The sequence below is a fragment of the Mesocricetus auratus genome, unplaced genomic scaffold, assembly GCF_017639785.1.
Source record: "Mesocricetus auratus isolate SY011 unplaced genomic scaffold, BCM_Maur_2.0 Super-Scaffold_100676, whole genome shotgun sequence".
NCBI lineage: Eukaryota > Metazoa > Chordata > Mammalia > Rodentia > Cricetidae > Mesocricetus > Mesocricetus auratus.
The window spans coordinates 123,407,979-123,424,735 of NW_024429266.1; the positions used below are offsets into that span (position 1 = coordinate 123,407,979).

The following is a 16,757-nucleotide window of genomic DNA, read 5'->3' on the forward strand; positions in this document are numbered from 1 at the left end:
GTTCATGGACTATGGATTGGCAGCTGGGGAGCCTCCATGGAACCGAACTAGACCCGCTGAACTAGACCCTCACCAGAACCTATCTCAGGTGCATAAACTGACCTTTTGAAGCCCATTCCCTATGGTGGGATACATTGCTCAACCCTGATAAGTGGGAAGGTGCTTGGTCTTGCCTCAAAATGGCATGCCAGATTTTGTTGACTCCCTAAGGAAGGCCTTACCCCTCTGAGGAGTGGATAGGGCCTGGAAAGGAGGAGAGCAGGGTAGAAGAAGAGGAGGGAGGGTGAGTTGGGGTTGGTATGTAAAATAAAAAATAATTTTTAAATTAAAAAATTTAAATGGATTTCTTGTATGCCTTTATAGTTTTAATTTTTAGACTTTTGTTATTAATTATAATTATTGAATTTTACTCTCATGAGTTATCCAACTGAGGTGTATTTATAAAATCTATTCTTTCCACAGAATAGGAAAAGACACAAGAATTCCACCTGTTTATGTAGGTGTGTGTGCCTGTGAGTGTACATTGAACAGTGTGGCTCTCCGGGTATGACACAGTGGGAACGAATTCTTGACATCTTTCCTTGCTCCCCTGATACTGTAGAACAGAATATTAAACTCTTTCACTGAGTCTAAGAAATTCCATTCTCCACTGCCAATGGAAAGTTTCTTTGCAAAGGCAGAGGGACTTGAGCATACCTGGAAAAAGGAATGTGACTTCATGGTTTCCCCTGGCTTTTCCTGGTGATAATTGCCCCTCTCCCCTTTGATTCTCAGAGGTCCTCCACCATATTCATTGATCCATCCTAGGAGGGTCACAGATCACAGAACAACTCCAGAAACAGGAAAATGAGCTTCCTGAGAACACTGTAAACACAGAAACCTGTTTCCTCTGCACACACCAGATTGTCTAAGCCCAGTTTCAGCAAGTTTGGTGCAGAAGCCGCTATCAGGAAGGCTGGAAGGTCCTTGTCTCCTAATTTCGCATGAAGTTTTGTGTGTAAATCTACTGCCATGCAGGGACTGAAGTTGCTTGTCCTGCTTTCCAGTTTATGGGGAAGGGTCTTTGGGCTTACCAACACCCAGCGTTCATGGACTGGACCTGAGGATGAAAACTCCCCACTGACTCTCAACTCCACTTCAGCTCCTGTAAGTGAAGGACTGAGCCTCCCAGTGTTCCCAGTCACTCAGAATCCGTCCTATAAAGCAGCTGCAACTCCTGAGAGACCTTTGGAAGACAGTCTGCTCCAATCAACGCTGCAGACCTCTGAGACAAGCACCCCACCTGAGGAGAGAAGAAGTCAAACACCCACACCGCTTGAGACGACAGAGGCAGTGAGGACACCGCTGCCCCTTGCTCACCAGAGCAAAGGCATCATCCAGCCCAGCCCCGGAGCAGAGAGGGTGGTGCTCGCTAACGACACATGGAAATTCCTTCAGAGTTTTTCCAGAAAGTCCAATCAACAAGCAATCTCCCCCAAGTCGGCTGGAGACATGGGAAACAGGTCCTCAAGGGAAGCGCACCTCAGCAGAAGTGACCGCCGTGGAAGTCAAAGATCCAGCAGCCATCAAAAATCCAGTTTTGAGACAACTAGAGGGAAGTAAGACCCATTCTCTCCTTGCTCTGTTTTTGCTGTGTTGTCTAGACATTTAAAGGCTGGCAGTCTGAAGTCCTCCCGCCCAGAAAATTTTGTTCAAGGCTCATAGTAGCATCAGGTTAGGGTAGTGATTTCAAAATTGCAGTCATGGCCTTAGGGAAGAGATGAGAAAACGACAAATAGCTAAAGTATCTCCACTTTTCCAGTTGTTCAGAATCAGGAACAAAGTGGCACTCCCAGGCCAGTGAGAACCATACCCCCATGCCACTGTGAAAGGTTATGATGGAAATTCCAGTTAAGAGGATTTAGATGTACCTGGCTCACAGAATAGTTGCCCAACAAATTACATTTCAGTTGTCAAAAGTATGCTCAATTAGAGAGCAGGCTTTTCAACTTGATTTAATGTGGCAGTAATTTGAATTGTTGAAGCAAAATAAAAACTAAGTAAAAGGGAGCATTGAAAGCAAAGTCCCAAATGGGCCCAAAAACAAAATACAAAGGAAATACATGCCTAAGCAAAAGAATGCTTTATTCACGTATGATTTGGCTGTCTATGTATTTAGAGGTGTAAATCAACGTTGTAAATAATTTTACCTACAGTGAAATAGCTTCAAGTGTCTAAATTGAGATAGACATTATACTAATGATACAGTAAAATTTAACTTAAAAATAGTAGTTCACACCTACTGTATGAAAGATATTTTGAGCAAGCTGTTGACTAACATGAAGAGCAAGAGGCTGAGCTTCTAAAAGTCAAATCTATAAAATTTCAAGGTCATAAAACTTTAAATATATACAGATAAGTATGATTCTAGCTAAAAATTCACTTCGAATTTGGGATAAACTGTGAAACAAATGCTACCAGTCATGTTTAACTTGGGATGAATGGAATTTATCTACAGCAACTAACATATATCCTACTTACTAGGAAGTTCCCTATTAAATAATAATGACAAATGCTATCTCCTGAGAATCTTTTCTAAATTGCTTTCATGTATCATTTCTATTTACCATGTTTGTTACTGTTTGTAATCCAATTTTCTTTAATTGCAAACAACTCTTGAACAGTCATATAAAATGACTGCGAGCTTTTCATATGTCTGCAATTAAGAGAGTTTTGCAATAGAATAGGAATCCAAATAAAGCATAATAAAAGACAAATTAAAGTACCACTTATATAAGAAGTGCGTAGCATTGTTCATAATTAAAATTACTATTTAACTATTTTATAAGTAAATACTAGACTTAACATTAGAGATGGCATTACACTTTGAATTAATGCTAGTTATTTTAGCTATGACATTTGCTCTGGATATGTGGGAACACTTATTTATTTAATCATTGTTTATGAGTGCCCATCATGTGCCAGGAACTCTGTCAGGCTTTGGTCACACAAAGAATTTGAATGTCTACCTACCTGTATGGAATATCTGCTTCAAAAAGTAAGCATCAATGTATCTATTAGTTTTCCCAAAATTCAACATGTGTTTTAAGAAAACCGCATATGAAGTTTAATGGGTTAAAAACACCTCTTTATCCTAAGGATTCCCCAAATGAGGATAATCTTCAATTGTTTGTACAATAAATAATTGACTTAGAAAATGTATTGTTTTTGCTCCTGGAGAGCCTGTGTTTCCCTTTTAGTAATCTTTTCTACTCAGTCTAAGATACCCTACTCATTGGGCCATTCAAATGATAGTGGTGTGAGAGAAAAGCCAGGTCTCTCTCTCATGATACATATCTCCAAAGAAGACGAGTTGAAAGTTGCTTTTCTTGTTTTTATTTAACAATATTAACAGCCAACACTTATGTGGCATCTCTGTGTGTTTGACCTATTTTGATCATTACAAAGGGAAATTTTTGTCATATTGTCTTTCTGGAGAGGTTAAATAATTGACTTAGAGTCATTTAGTTAGTATATCTCAGGACAAAGAGATAGACAGCCAGCTCCTCTGGTGCCATCCTTCAGCAGAACAGAGGGCATCAGCTCAAGTGGGAAGACAGAGCAAGCATCTTGCTTCTCTCCTTGTGAATGCTGGAGGGTTCTTTACTGCCTCCAGAATGTGTTTCAGATTCCTTGCCTGATCAGTTACTCACACAACCGTGCACCTTGTCCCCAGCCCCATTTCTGTCACATCCTGCCTGTCTGCATTTTAGTTCTTTGGTTCACAATATGTTGTGACTTAACTTCCCTGTTCTCTGTCCAGGTAGCGTGGTGTTTCCATTATTGATTCTTTTTACAGCTAATGGCAGCCTTTTTGACTTCTTGAGCTGTTAGGCAGCTCCTCTAATGCCTACTATGGTTCTCAATCTTCAAGTTATTCTTTTTTTTTTTGAGACAGGGGCTGTCTGTGTATCCCTGGTTGTCCTGGTACTCATTATGTAGACCAGACTGGCCTGGAACCTACAGTGATTTGCCTGCCTCTGACTCTGAATGCTGGGATTAAAGGCATGAGCCACCACTGCCCAATTCAGAGAAGAATTCTTAGGAAGAACTCATGAACTCTTGGCACATAGGGATGGACCTACTTTCAGTGTTATTTAAATCTGTTACGTTAGGTGTGTGACAAATAATCATACTGTGTTCTGGCCTACATGATAGGGTGTATGGAGGAAAGTAGAAAAAGAAAGTGTGAAATTGAGGGTTCATTTGAAAGTAGGGCTATTCCCAAGAAGCAGTTCTCAGTGAAAATAAACACTGGTTGGTCTGGAATAAACACATCATACCTTTGTTACTCTGTCATGCTTGGAATTTAATAACAATTCCTAGTTAAAAGGAATACAAGATTCGTTTGAATTATTTTTATCTGACTTGGTTTCCTTTAAGCACTCTGATGGCTGTCAGCTATGAGAGGTCTGTGGTTTCCTGTCTGGCAGAGGGGGTGTTTCTAAATGACTGAGCACGTTAAAATGGGCATAAAAAGATGAAATTACAACTATGGCATTTATATATAGGACAGACATTTGTTGAACACCAAATGTGTTGTCAACATTACGGTCATGGCAAAACACAGCGATCAAAAATTCTCTCACTCTGCACCCTCATAGGACCCAGGGCACAGGGTGGCAGGTGTTGGGAGGAAATATCTATGTCAAATAACAAATGTGAATGAAAGGAGAGCGAATTTGGGTAAACGGGCTATCCATTCTGAATGGGTCAGTGAGGCCTGGCTGAGAATAAGAGAAGGGATGAGGTAAGGTACAATCCCAGCTATCTGCTTACCTTGTCCCACACTCCCACCTGCTACACACAAGGATCCTGATTGCTGTCATCTTGGTGACTTAAGCTATTTCTGTAAACGGAGGCCTCCGTCGATCTTTTACGTTTTCCCCTCCCTAAAAACATTTTCCAACCTACAGCAAGTCTCTTCTCCCTCTAGTATGTTCTAAGTCACTCTGCCTCTCTCCATTTTGTCCTAACCCTGCCATTGTAAGTCACCATTCTGCATCAGCATTCTGCTCCTGCACCCCAAGCTCCACATGGTGAGCGCTCATTTAAACAATTAAGTCAGGTTAATGGTCTTCATCGAACATTAATGATTCCCTTTCTAATGCCTAAAACGAACATTTCAAGTATTGATGTGAAAGGGGGATTGTGTCGTACTCTCTAAGATTTGTTTATCGTCTCACACTTTTGTAAACCTGAAATGAAAAGGAAATGAAGCTAGCTTCAGTCTGGATTTAGAAATAGTTACTGGGTGGTCCATTGTGCATTTCAAAATGCATTCTAAATTCTTAGAGGAGTGTTTCTCAAAATCAGGGGGATTTGGGTTCTCACCATCTCGCTTCATACACCTGCTTTGATTCCTCCAAGCACTGATGCCTGTGGACTGCAAATGTTGGCATCCGTCTTTCCAGGGTTTTGCAGGTTTGGGGGATTTTGTTTGGTTTCTGGAGTATTCCTTCTTCAGTGTTTAGAATGAGTGACTCTTTTTCCTCTTTCAACTTCAGTTTTGATGTCACCTCTTTAAAAGACACCCTCGCCAACAGCGTGACATCATCCCTCCCGTGCAACGCCCTTTCTTATCTCAGCCGATTTTCCTTTAGCACACACGCTGATGCCTGCAGACAGCTGTGCACTTTTTGTTTTTCATGAAAGCAGGGACTTTACCTCTCTTACTGGGAATTCTATTCACTATTTGGAACAGAGACAGGAACAAAGAAAGAGCCCAAGGAAGCTGGAGAGTGATGGATTATTGAATGGTTTGAGAGTCAGATGGGAAATCAAAACTTGATAGAAATTGGAAAAGCATTCCTGAAGAGAAACATTTCAAGTCATGAATGTGGATGGTACTGAAAAGAGAGTCTAGGATTAAGGATTAAGAATTAAGAAAAGTATTGGGGATTTTATGGAGCACAGGCTGCCCTTCAAGTTGCTATTCTGGCTAGGCTGGCTTTGAACTCCCAATTCTCAAATCTCGCATGTCAAGTGCTGAACTGGCAGGTGTGTCTCACCACACCCAAGGGAACTGTGTTTGATGGTCTGCTTATGGCAGATGCCTGCGCTAGAGGCTTTATTGAATGGCCATGGAAATGAGAAGAGAAATGAGTGGTCTACATACAGCAAGAGAAAAAAAAAGAATTCAGGAATACTGTTGAAAAGAAAAGTTAAGAAGTAAAAATGCCAAGATTGCAGTGATGTGATACATAGTGAGCTCCTTGCTGCAGCCTGAGTGACATGGCCTGTGAGGGATAGTGACAAAAACGATGATAGTACTGGAGGGGTGGATTAGAAATTAAAGCTTGTGCAGACAGGTCTATGTTTCCTGGTGTCCTACGTCTACACAGTATTTGAAAAGTTATAGTTAAGCCTGAGGACATCTAGACACCCAAAGGAGGTTATTGCACATTGCAAAATTCCAGAAACATCATTCCAAGGCAGAAAGTTTTCATCTTGTCGACAAGCAGATACTTCCATTATGTCACTGTCAGTGCAAACAAACTCTGGAGTGTTTTCTGCATTTTCGTTTCTCCCATTAAACACGGACTTCCATTACTATTCTATTTCTTGTCATGGTTACTATAAAACATATACATCTCAAGTGCTAGAATTTGACAAGTGCTTGTTCAGATCAAGCAATTAAGTGAAAAACTTCTGTATTCCCACACCTTTTGCTTTTTCTCATTATAAAACTATAAATTAGAAATGTACTGTTGAGGAAAACACGCTGAGTCAGTTGGCAGAAAGGACCAGTGAGTTAAGTAGAAAAGCAGACATCTCACATCTAACCTGCTTTGTCTGCTGCCTGGGAAAGCCTGACCCCTGCTGGACCAGAAACCATCTGCAACACTCTGCTGAGGTCACAGTCTGAGGGGAACCAGAATTAAGGAAAAATGAAGTTTGGTTAAACTCTTAAAAAAGATCACATCACACTTTGACCACAAGAATAAGTGTGTGTGTCACTTGTCTGCAATTTTGTGTGCCACTTATTAATAATACTGTATTAATGATTTCAAAATTAGAAAATAAGTTCCACCAAAAAAGCAAACTCTAGGTGTATCACGGGATGGAGACAATCTAGCTCTCTTCTCAACATCATATCGAAAATAGTGTACATGACAACTATCATCACATTGAGAATACGGAATGCAGCAAATTGTTACATGAAGTATGTCATACACAGAAGTGCGATCCTGGTGGCTATGTGCAATCATCATCTGCCACTGAAAATGTGATTGCAGTCACCTTTCTATGGTTCTGTCCCACTCCAGAGAGCAAGTAAATGGTGCTGACCATACTGTAAATGTGGCTGTAAAAGAGGTATTCCTTTTATTTGTTTGTTTTTCAAGACAGGGTTTCTCTGTGTAGCCCTGACTATCCTGGAACTCCCTCTGTAGACCAAGCTAGACTTGAACTCACAGAGATCCACCTGCCTCTACCTCCTGAGTGCTGGAATTAAAGGCATGTGCCACCACACCAGGCTAATTTTTTCCATCTTAAAGCCTGAATTAACTCCAAAAATAAAGTATCAAAAATTCACTATAAATTTAATAACCATAAAATTTTCTAAAACATTAAACTGTACTTATGTGAACTATATGAAAGACAAAGAAGCGTGAACAGAAATTATTTGTGCCTTGCAATAAGTATTTGTTTACAGAAGATAGGTGTTGAAATGTGATGGTGCTCTGATTTATAAACACAGATAAATATAACAAGTTTAAAGTCCTAAGTGTGATTGGCCTATCATAATCATTTTAAGTACAAATCCACACTTTCCATTTTACCATTTCCTTTGTTCATCCTATGCAAATTTCCGTGAACTTTCTCATTAATGAGTAGCAAACAACCTGACATTGCACTATTTCAAGTTTAGATTTGATAAGGGCTTCTTTCCCTCAACTTTATCAAATGAAATTCTTATAAAATATTGTATAACATGTTAAGATACTTGTGCTCCCACCGTGTGATGGTGGCACACATCTTTAATACCAGCACTTGGGAGGCACAGTCAAGTGGATCTCTGTGAGTTCAAATCCAGTCTGGTCTACAGAGAAAGTTCCAAAGCTGTTACAGAGAAACAACTTGTCTTACCCCCACCAAAAAAAAGAATAATTGTATTCATGATTTCTCAGGACTACAAAGACATTTTGAAGGCTATAGCTATCCTGGGAGCCATCCTCTGTCATTTGAATTGAGCATAAGTGATGATGACGGATTTTTGTATTTGTTTTCTGGTATTACTGGTTTGGAACACAGAAGCAATTATACTTAAGAGAGATTTATCAGTTCATTAGAAAGGGTACATACGTATGTGCATGTAACACATGTAATATACATATATGTACACCCACAAAATTATTTCCTTGCAGTCATTAGCAATGTGTCCCACATATGTTAGTTCATTTAGTTTCATAATCTGAGAAACAGGTCACTGTGGAGCTTTCTGTGCCGAAAACAAAGCTACATCAAATAGGTACAACAATGTACAACAGACTTTAGAAGTAAGCATTTTGAAATTTCTTTTGTGTTTGTTAAGACTTATTTCACGGAACAAAATATATTTATGAAATAAAATGTGATGTATTTCAGAATGGGCTTCATAGGCTCTGGGAAAATGTGCAATTTATAGCTATAGGTGCCACTAACATCCATTTGGTCTATTGTACAGTTTTACTTTGAATTTTCTTTCTTGACTTTCAGTCAGGATGACTTAACTAACAGTGAAATTTTTCTTGCCTATATTTCAGAAGTATTCTGGCATGATATTTTTTCTTATCCTCTAAATTCTTAATCTTGGTCTCTTGATCATGTACCAAATTCTCAGAAATACTCTGTCTTGTTTGTTTATTTATTCTTTTCTGACATCTAAATATAGTATTTATTCAATGTTGTCTCCTGTCTATATTTGTTCTTTTTCATCTCATCTACTGTGATGCTTTCCATTGTGCTTCAGTTTTCTTATTTTATTTTCAACTAATACATTTCTGTATAATTTCCCTTCCTTTTGTTTCTTCCAGTGTCTCTCACACTAAAACCTACAATTTGCTCTCAAATTATTGGTCTTTTTTCTTTCATTATTATTGTTACATATATATTTACAAATGCACATACACAAAAAAACCCAAGTCCATTTAAGGTTGCTTATATGTGTAAGTTTTATGGCTGACCACTTGGTATTTGAAAAACCATTAAAAGGTTTATCCCTGGGGAACACTAATTCTTCCTCTCTCAGCGCTTGTTAATTCCCTTTAGCTCTTCATCCCCCTGGGATTTCTCCCATTCGCGTTGGCATGTCAACTGGTCTGTCTTTGGTCTTCTTTAGAAAGCCGTATTGCTGAGATTTCATGAATGTAGCTTCCCTGTCATAGCTAGAAGGCACACTGTATGTTTCTAGCTTCTTTATCAAAATTAAAGTGTTCAGAGGTGTGTAGATTTACATCTGGGTCTTCGATTTGATTTCATTAGTCAGTGTGTCAGTTCTTATGCCAATACCATGTGGTTCAATTTTCTTAACGTATATCTTATTACACATCACCCAAAGTAATGGATATAGATTTGAGTCTTCCACCTCAATACAAACACTTAAATTAAATATAATAACCGTGCCAGATTTTCTCTAAATCTAACAAAATGTAGGCTATGATTGTTTTCAACATACAGTGTCTCTTTAAATCTCCTTAGGTACAACAATCAAGCAATGTTCATTTTCTAATCTATATGGCTATAAAAATTAGTATATAAGTGTCTTTCAAAGTATCTTACTGATATATCAGAGTAAGTGAGTAAAGGTCTCTGAAAATGATTTTGACAAAATATTTCTCTCTAACAATGAGTTTTTACTATCAATAATGATTATTCCCTCAGGAATTGGTGTGCTTATGTACATACCAAGTTATCTCCGACAGTAATACTTGACACTCACAGCTCTTACATGCCAAATGGAAGAGGATCCTGTGGCTGGTCCAGTGGACTCTGTTCCCAAAGGTATGAAATGTTTTCTGAGAATAGACACTTTCTGTGTAGACAGGAAATACATAAGATAGCCATGATCAGAGAGTCCTTATAGTAGATTATATACATGACATTTAGTAGATTAAGATGTGCTTACTAATAATACTTGTGTTGCATATTTGCTTTCAGAATAATGTGAGCTAATGCATTAATGCACTCAGCCTACTGCCTAGCACCTCGTGAGTGCTTAGGGAATGTTAACCTTCTTGTTCCATAGTTACTATTGAATTAGTGACCTAGTCAAAAAGCTTGGGCTTATATGCTTATAAAAGGCATACACAACTTCAAAGAGTTATTAACAATATTTTGTTTTACATAAAAGTTCATATATAACTTGGCTTGTATTCTAAATATAGAAAGTCATTACCTGTGATTGTGCATGGGAAAACGGCTCCTTTTTTATATGTCTTAGTCACCATACTGTTCATTACATATATGATATATTGTATTATGTATACATCATATTAGTGACCATGTTGTTCATTACACACATAAATGTATTATAGATACATTACATGTGTGTACATTCTCACACATAACATCGTCATAAAACAATGTAAGGCTGAGTTCTTGATGAAGTCTCTGAGTTCACATAGTAACTGTACGTTGACTAGAGATGTTCATAAAGAGCCTGCAAAACAAAACAAAGGAAAGAAAGAAAAACCTAGCATCACTATTCAAGCTCTGAGAATGATGCTACACAAATTATCATACAAATAACTCGGGAAATGAATCTGATTTATCAGCAATCTGGAGCAACGCACAGTAAGGACACATAAAATCCAGGTGATTCTGCATCCCTTGAGAACTTGGATTCATGGTCGAGAGAACTGAGTACATCTTAGGGATTTGAAAGAGCTAATATCTGGCCCTGATTTCAGCTGTTTATTCCCTTTGTGACAATTTTCTGGTGAAGGAAGGCACAAAGAACACATTGTTAATTCTTCAGTGATGAAAATATTACCACAGTAACCCTTATAATATTGTTCTTCTGGGTTCAAGATGAGTCCCCCCCCGATCTTTACTGCTTTTCTCTACTCAGCTACTTTATCCTTATGCCTTATAGCTTGTCTTTGTGTCCATTTGAATGGGTCCTTGCATTCATTCATGATTTCAGTATTTATGAAGAGATGCTAATATTTCCCTTATTATATCAACATTTCATGCAACAGAAATTCAGTCTGCCAGAGCAGAAACACTGACCCTCTAGCATGGTTCAACAAAGTTGTAACTTCTAGAGCCAATCCCACAAACTAAATAAATTCTATCTTCATTCCTTACTTAGCCTTAGCAGTTAGGCTAGAGATGATATTCCCTCCAACAGAATAATTTAGTGACTATAACATTGAAATAGACAAAGATGAATGACTTAGCATGCTTTTAGGGCTGGGAAAAAATCCTATAGGTCATTCTGCTATTGTGGAATAACCTTTGATACACTGACCTATCTGTCATGCTACAACAGAAGCAAAAACCCTACTAATTCAGTTCCTCCCCACACAACCCTTGCACAGGTCACTAGGGTTGACTGTGACAAATTCCAGCAGCATAGGCCTAACACGTATAATCCAGGTTAAAATTCCAATTCCACTAGTTTTAGATTTGGGCATTTGAACAAGTTAAATTATCTCTCTATTATTTGTGCTCCTCAGCTTTAATGCATAATATTAAAATTAAAGTAACTTCTAACACTGATATAGCTAGAAAACACTATGCAAAGAAAACTATCTTATCATTAGAAAATGCAATGATGGATATTAACTTAGAATACCAGTAGTAAAATGAATCAAACTTTTTGTTGCATATCCAAAGAAATCCTGTTGCCTATTTTGGATGTAATACTGATGATAGGCTTATGATTTTGTAAGAGTACCAAGAGTAAATTGTTATCACATTTCAGGAATTATTCAAAGTATTTTATATTTATTAGTTCTGATTCCATCTTAACATGAAACAAATAATTTTGCATCAATTGTTTTCCTTTCCAGATCTCAGAAGACATCCAATGCTGTATATAGGATGCAGCATAAGATTGTCACCTCATTAGAATGGAGATGCTGTCCTGGATACATAGGGTCAAACTGTCAGCTCAAAGGTATCTGCCAATAATAACATCATAATAACAAATTCTGAGAAATATGTTATTTAATGGACTATTGTGCACCAACGATAATTGCTAAGAGGCCAGATGTTAGGCCTGTTGCTATTTTAAAATTTCATAAGTCACCACAGTCTCTTAATCCATCCCTTCACTGTCCCTCTCATACTTGTGTTGGTTTTAGGAAATGAGGAAGATCTCACTGTATTACTTATTCTTAATTAAGGTTACAAAGACATGCCTTCCTGAGATATTATTGTAAATTCTCATTTTACACTTTAAATAAATATGATGAGAAATAACCTATATAAAACAATTATACAACATTCTGGTTCTGTCCCAGTTAGACTACCTGATATAATGGGGGAGGTGAATGACAGTCCATGTTAAAGAATATGCCGCATAACCTATGAAACATTAGGGCTTTTTTCATCTTAAAGGAACCATTATTTGTTTAAGCTGAGATTTTAGAAGTTTCTGGTAGAAGGTTAGCCAAGCACATGGTCACCTGCTGTGGCCTAATATCCATGCAACTAATACTTTGCTCTCAGCTTTAAACAAATTTTCTTTGAAGAATAAGATGTGACACCTGCATTCATATTTTAAGTGAATGAATATTACAAGAAAGGCCATTAGCAGTGGTGGGGAATTTAATCAACAGTGTAGGAGATTGTAATTAAAAATTAATGTAACTGTGGAGAATCCATAATGAGTCACATTAAGAAACAGAAAATTATATACAGGAGCTCTAAGAATCATGCAGTTTAGTCAAGGATATTATTCATGGCTGGCCAGCCCATGCAGTGAGGATCTGTGGGTAAATCTTCCACACTGCTGTTTTCTTTGGACCTGGTTTAGGTTTCACAGATAACATGAAAATCCATCACATTTTCAGATGGTAAGAGGAATGTTTTACCTTCTAATCAGGTAAAATAAATGTTTATGAAAACATTACCCACAATGAAAATACTTAGAAATGAGGTGATACAAAATATTTGAAAAATACCCAAATATGTTACTGCTTTCAAGGAATTTGTTTTTATGGGGTGTGCAAATACATGCACAATGCTACAGTGTGTTTCTTACCCACATTTTTGTGTTATTTGGAAGCCTTGATGATATTTGGAATTATGCTTAAGATCTTTATTTCTCTTCTTATTTGAAAGACATTTAGAGAGTATTAATCTTATGATTATTTTTTTAAAGAATAAAGTGTTAGTTTGCAAAGTGTCTTCTCAGAATGCAAGCTGTCGTAACATACCCTATTGCACAGAATGGCTGACTGCAGGAGGCAGGAAACAAAGCATGTCTTAGGTCCAAATGCTGAGAGCTGTGTTTGCCCCACATTCAGCCTCCCGCACTTGCTAATCGAGTCTTAATCATCACAGCAGACTACACACATGTAGATAGGAGAAAAGCTATAGAACTCCAGGATGAATTCCAGAAGAAATGGAGCAAAGTGATAATTTGAATGTCTGTTCTATATGGCCATTGGCTTCTTTGGGATTACTAAGTGTTTAAATGTAAGCGATTTATATTCTGTAGTTAATGGCACTTCAAATTCTTCCCGGAAGTCACCTATGGATACCCTTAATATTAGATTTGCAGTTTTCTATTTCAATACATGCTAGTCAAAAACAGTCTCAGAAAAGCTTCAATAACGACCTCCTGTTATAGTCATCTAATCAAAGCTACACAAAAGTCCAGTGTCTGTTGATTAATCTGTTATGGGGAAGCATCTTTCCTACAGAAACCTATGGGGAATAAGGTAGCAGGTTTGCCCAATTATTTTCAATTGTCACACAGGGAATTCTAACATAGCTTTGATTTTTTAAAAAAGTCATATTGCTCAGACAGAATCCTGGCCATTCGTCTTTGACTTTCATTGTAGTTCACCAAATACTTGCATCTTTTATGAGTGCAATTGATACTGGTAGCATCAAGAGCTGCTGCCTCATGCTGCCCTGAACCATTGTTAACCAGCTCTCTCCTGGTTTATTTTTTTCCTTCTCATTTTCCCATTCTGATACCTACCTAATAATATCCCAAGCTGTCCTCTCACCCATTACACTTAATAAATATGGCACTAGCCTTTCATTTTTATATTGTCGATCAAGTTCCCACAAGATTTGACAGCACTACCTATGTTACACCATGTGGCAGGCTGCCTCAAACAAAGCAAGAATGATCACTCTGACTGAGCCATTCCTTCAACCTCTGCTGAGCCTCTACAGTTTGGCCATGTAGACACCTGATTGTGTAGGTACAATAGCAATTATTTCAGGGCTTATCCCTCAAAGTGTCACTGGAATATTTATTCATAAAAATGTGTAAAGAACCATGCACACTTCATAAATCTCTGCTTCCCAAATTAGTTTCATATCCAGAAACAAAACTAATTTCATAATGTAAATGAAATGTAATGTGATAACATCCTTTTAATTTGATTGCAGTAGAGAAATGGTTTAAACATAGGAATACTATCAGTAGGTCTGTTGGCAGCTCTTTCCCCAAGAATACCAACCTCTTTCCAGCCCTTCCTCCTATTCCTTCTGAAAACCATTCTCTGGGTGTCAGCAAGAGATGCTGAGCATCAAACCCATTGGGCATTTCTTTCCAGCTGTTATTCCAACATGCTCATCCGTTCTGGGTTCTAGTGGTAGCTTACCTACTAAAATATGATAGTATCAAAAGGAATCATTTTTTTAATTACATGACTGGAACATTAGGGGGAAAAACGAATATTAGGTTCAACATCACAGCAATACTTTTCATATGGTTATGCTTTCTGAACTTGATCACAAATCTTTCCTTGTTTCCCTTTAGAAAGAAACTTATTTTGTTTTACAGTATGATATTAGAGACTTTTTAAATATCTGCAGTAACATGCCTGTTACGCCTATGAGATAAAATTTACAATTCCATGCCTCTCCAGTAGATGTCTCTAAAATATTCTGAAGTGGAACAAGGCAATTATGATTTTCTATTACATCACAAAAGAAAGCAATTTTTGTTCAATTGATGTTAGTTTAGATAGGCTCCTTTTGCAAATCTGTTAAACATTAGAGTTCACGCAGATTTTCTAAATAAAAACCTATAAAATTACATTTTAAAATATTTATCACAGACATTATGAATACTGAAAAGATATGTGCAGATATGGAATAAACTGACCCCTTATGGTACATTGTAAATACACGACAAATATTTTATTTCACAAATGTGAGAAAATTCCACCAGTTATAAAACTGCTTGAACTAACATTTTAAATATGCGGTTTTCTTAATAAATTATTTTAAAATACATTCTAACTTCATCATGTTGAATTTTATACTATTTGAATGAAAAACTTGTTTTTATTGTATTTTCAGAAAATTGGTTTTTTTCCTGGTATTCTTCGCTGTTTTTTGTCTTAGAAAGCACAGTGTGTTCTGTGAGTGACTTGCTCTGTAGCATTATGGAGTAATTTGGTTAAAGCACATTGACTCCCAGAGCCTTTGTACTCCAAACTGCCCATTCCAGTTTACCTAGGGCATCTTCATGAGCACACTGAGCATCCACCTGCCACTTTACCTGATGCTGCAGGATCAGCTATAAGTGTCTTGTCAAGCCATGCAGGAAGGCTTTCTGGCAGCACGCAGGAAAGAGAACATTCTCCTTACGACTTGGCATTAATGACTTCCTCCATATGGCTCAAATGGCTCTAGGAGAAAAAAATCTACATGAAAAACAAACCAACAAACAAAACAACTTGCAAATAAAACCTATCTAATTAAAGAGAAAAAAATAAAAACACCTAGTAAGAAAGCTGTTGCTATTGACATCTGCTGACCTTGTTTCTGAGTCTTTGAACACCAGAAACAGAGTTTACATTGCAGAAAGAAACATCAGATCAAAGGAGCACAAATAAAATCTGAGGCTGACTTTCAAAACTAAGTACACAATGGTCTTTACAGTTGTCTGCTGGCTTCAGTTAGCGCTACTCTCCAGCTTCATCTGTCATGTAAAGAGGACAAGGGAAAGAGACCTAGAAATCTGCACTGCACAGAACCAAGTAGTCTGTGTCTGTGTGAAAAGGAAGGTAGATTGCTGGGGAGACTTCACAGCCTTTGTTGAAGAGCATACATCTGGGGATACAGAAAGATTGCTAAATAAAAAAATCAAAAGAGCATCGATCAACCAGGATCGCCATCACAGGGAAGTAGCAGAGTGCCATGCACCCTATCAGCTCTCTGCAGCTGCTGGTTAAAATCCTAGGATATAAACTGGGATGAATGGAAGTATTGAAGTCTAGTTGACAAACACAGCCAGGAAAAGATAACATGGAATTGCTGAATTTGTAAAACAGGCATTTGGAGGTTTTAACAGCCTTGGCAGGGACCTCAGCAAAGGAATTCCAGAGCAGAGAGATGCATGTAACCACCAGATCCCAATGATCATTGTGTGTAGTTTACCCCCTGCAATTCAGAGGACAATTTTGTCACCTAGTTCACATGGGTGTACCCATTTATAAGGAGGACATTTGAAATATATCACTCAATTGGATTTTTTATTCCTATCAGTCTTTTTAAAACTTCATCAAAATGTTAAAAAAAATTTTTTTTTAATT

The 16,757-nt window shown here is 37.7% G+C and overlaps 1 protein-coding gene across 1 annotated transcript in view; it reads left to right on the forward strand.

Annotated features, from left to right (window-relative positions):
• The first annotated feature begins 918 nt into the window (after positions 1–918).
• The window catches only part of Mmrn1 (multimerin 1), a 47,002-nt gene continuing 31,163 nt past the window's right edge, over positions 919–16,757 (forward strand). Inside the window, exons 1-3 of the mRNA XM_005076056.4 lie at positions 919–1,598; positions 9,904–10,023; positions 12,039–12,145. Of these exons, the coding sequence (XP_005076113.1) occupies positions 1,012–1,598; positions 9,904–10,023; positions 12,039–12,145 (814 nt within the window). The 5' untranslated portion in view covers positions 919–1,011. The remainder of the gene's footprint in view (positions 1,599–9,903; positions 10,024–12,038; positions 12,146–16,757) is intronic.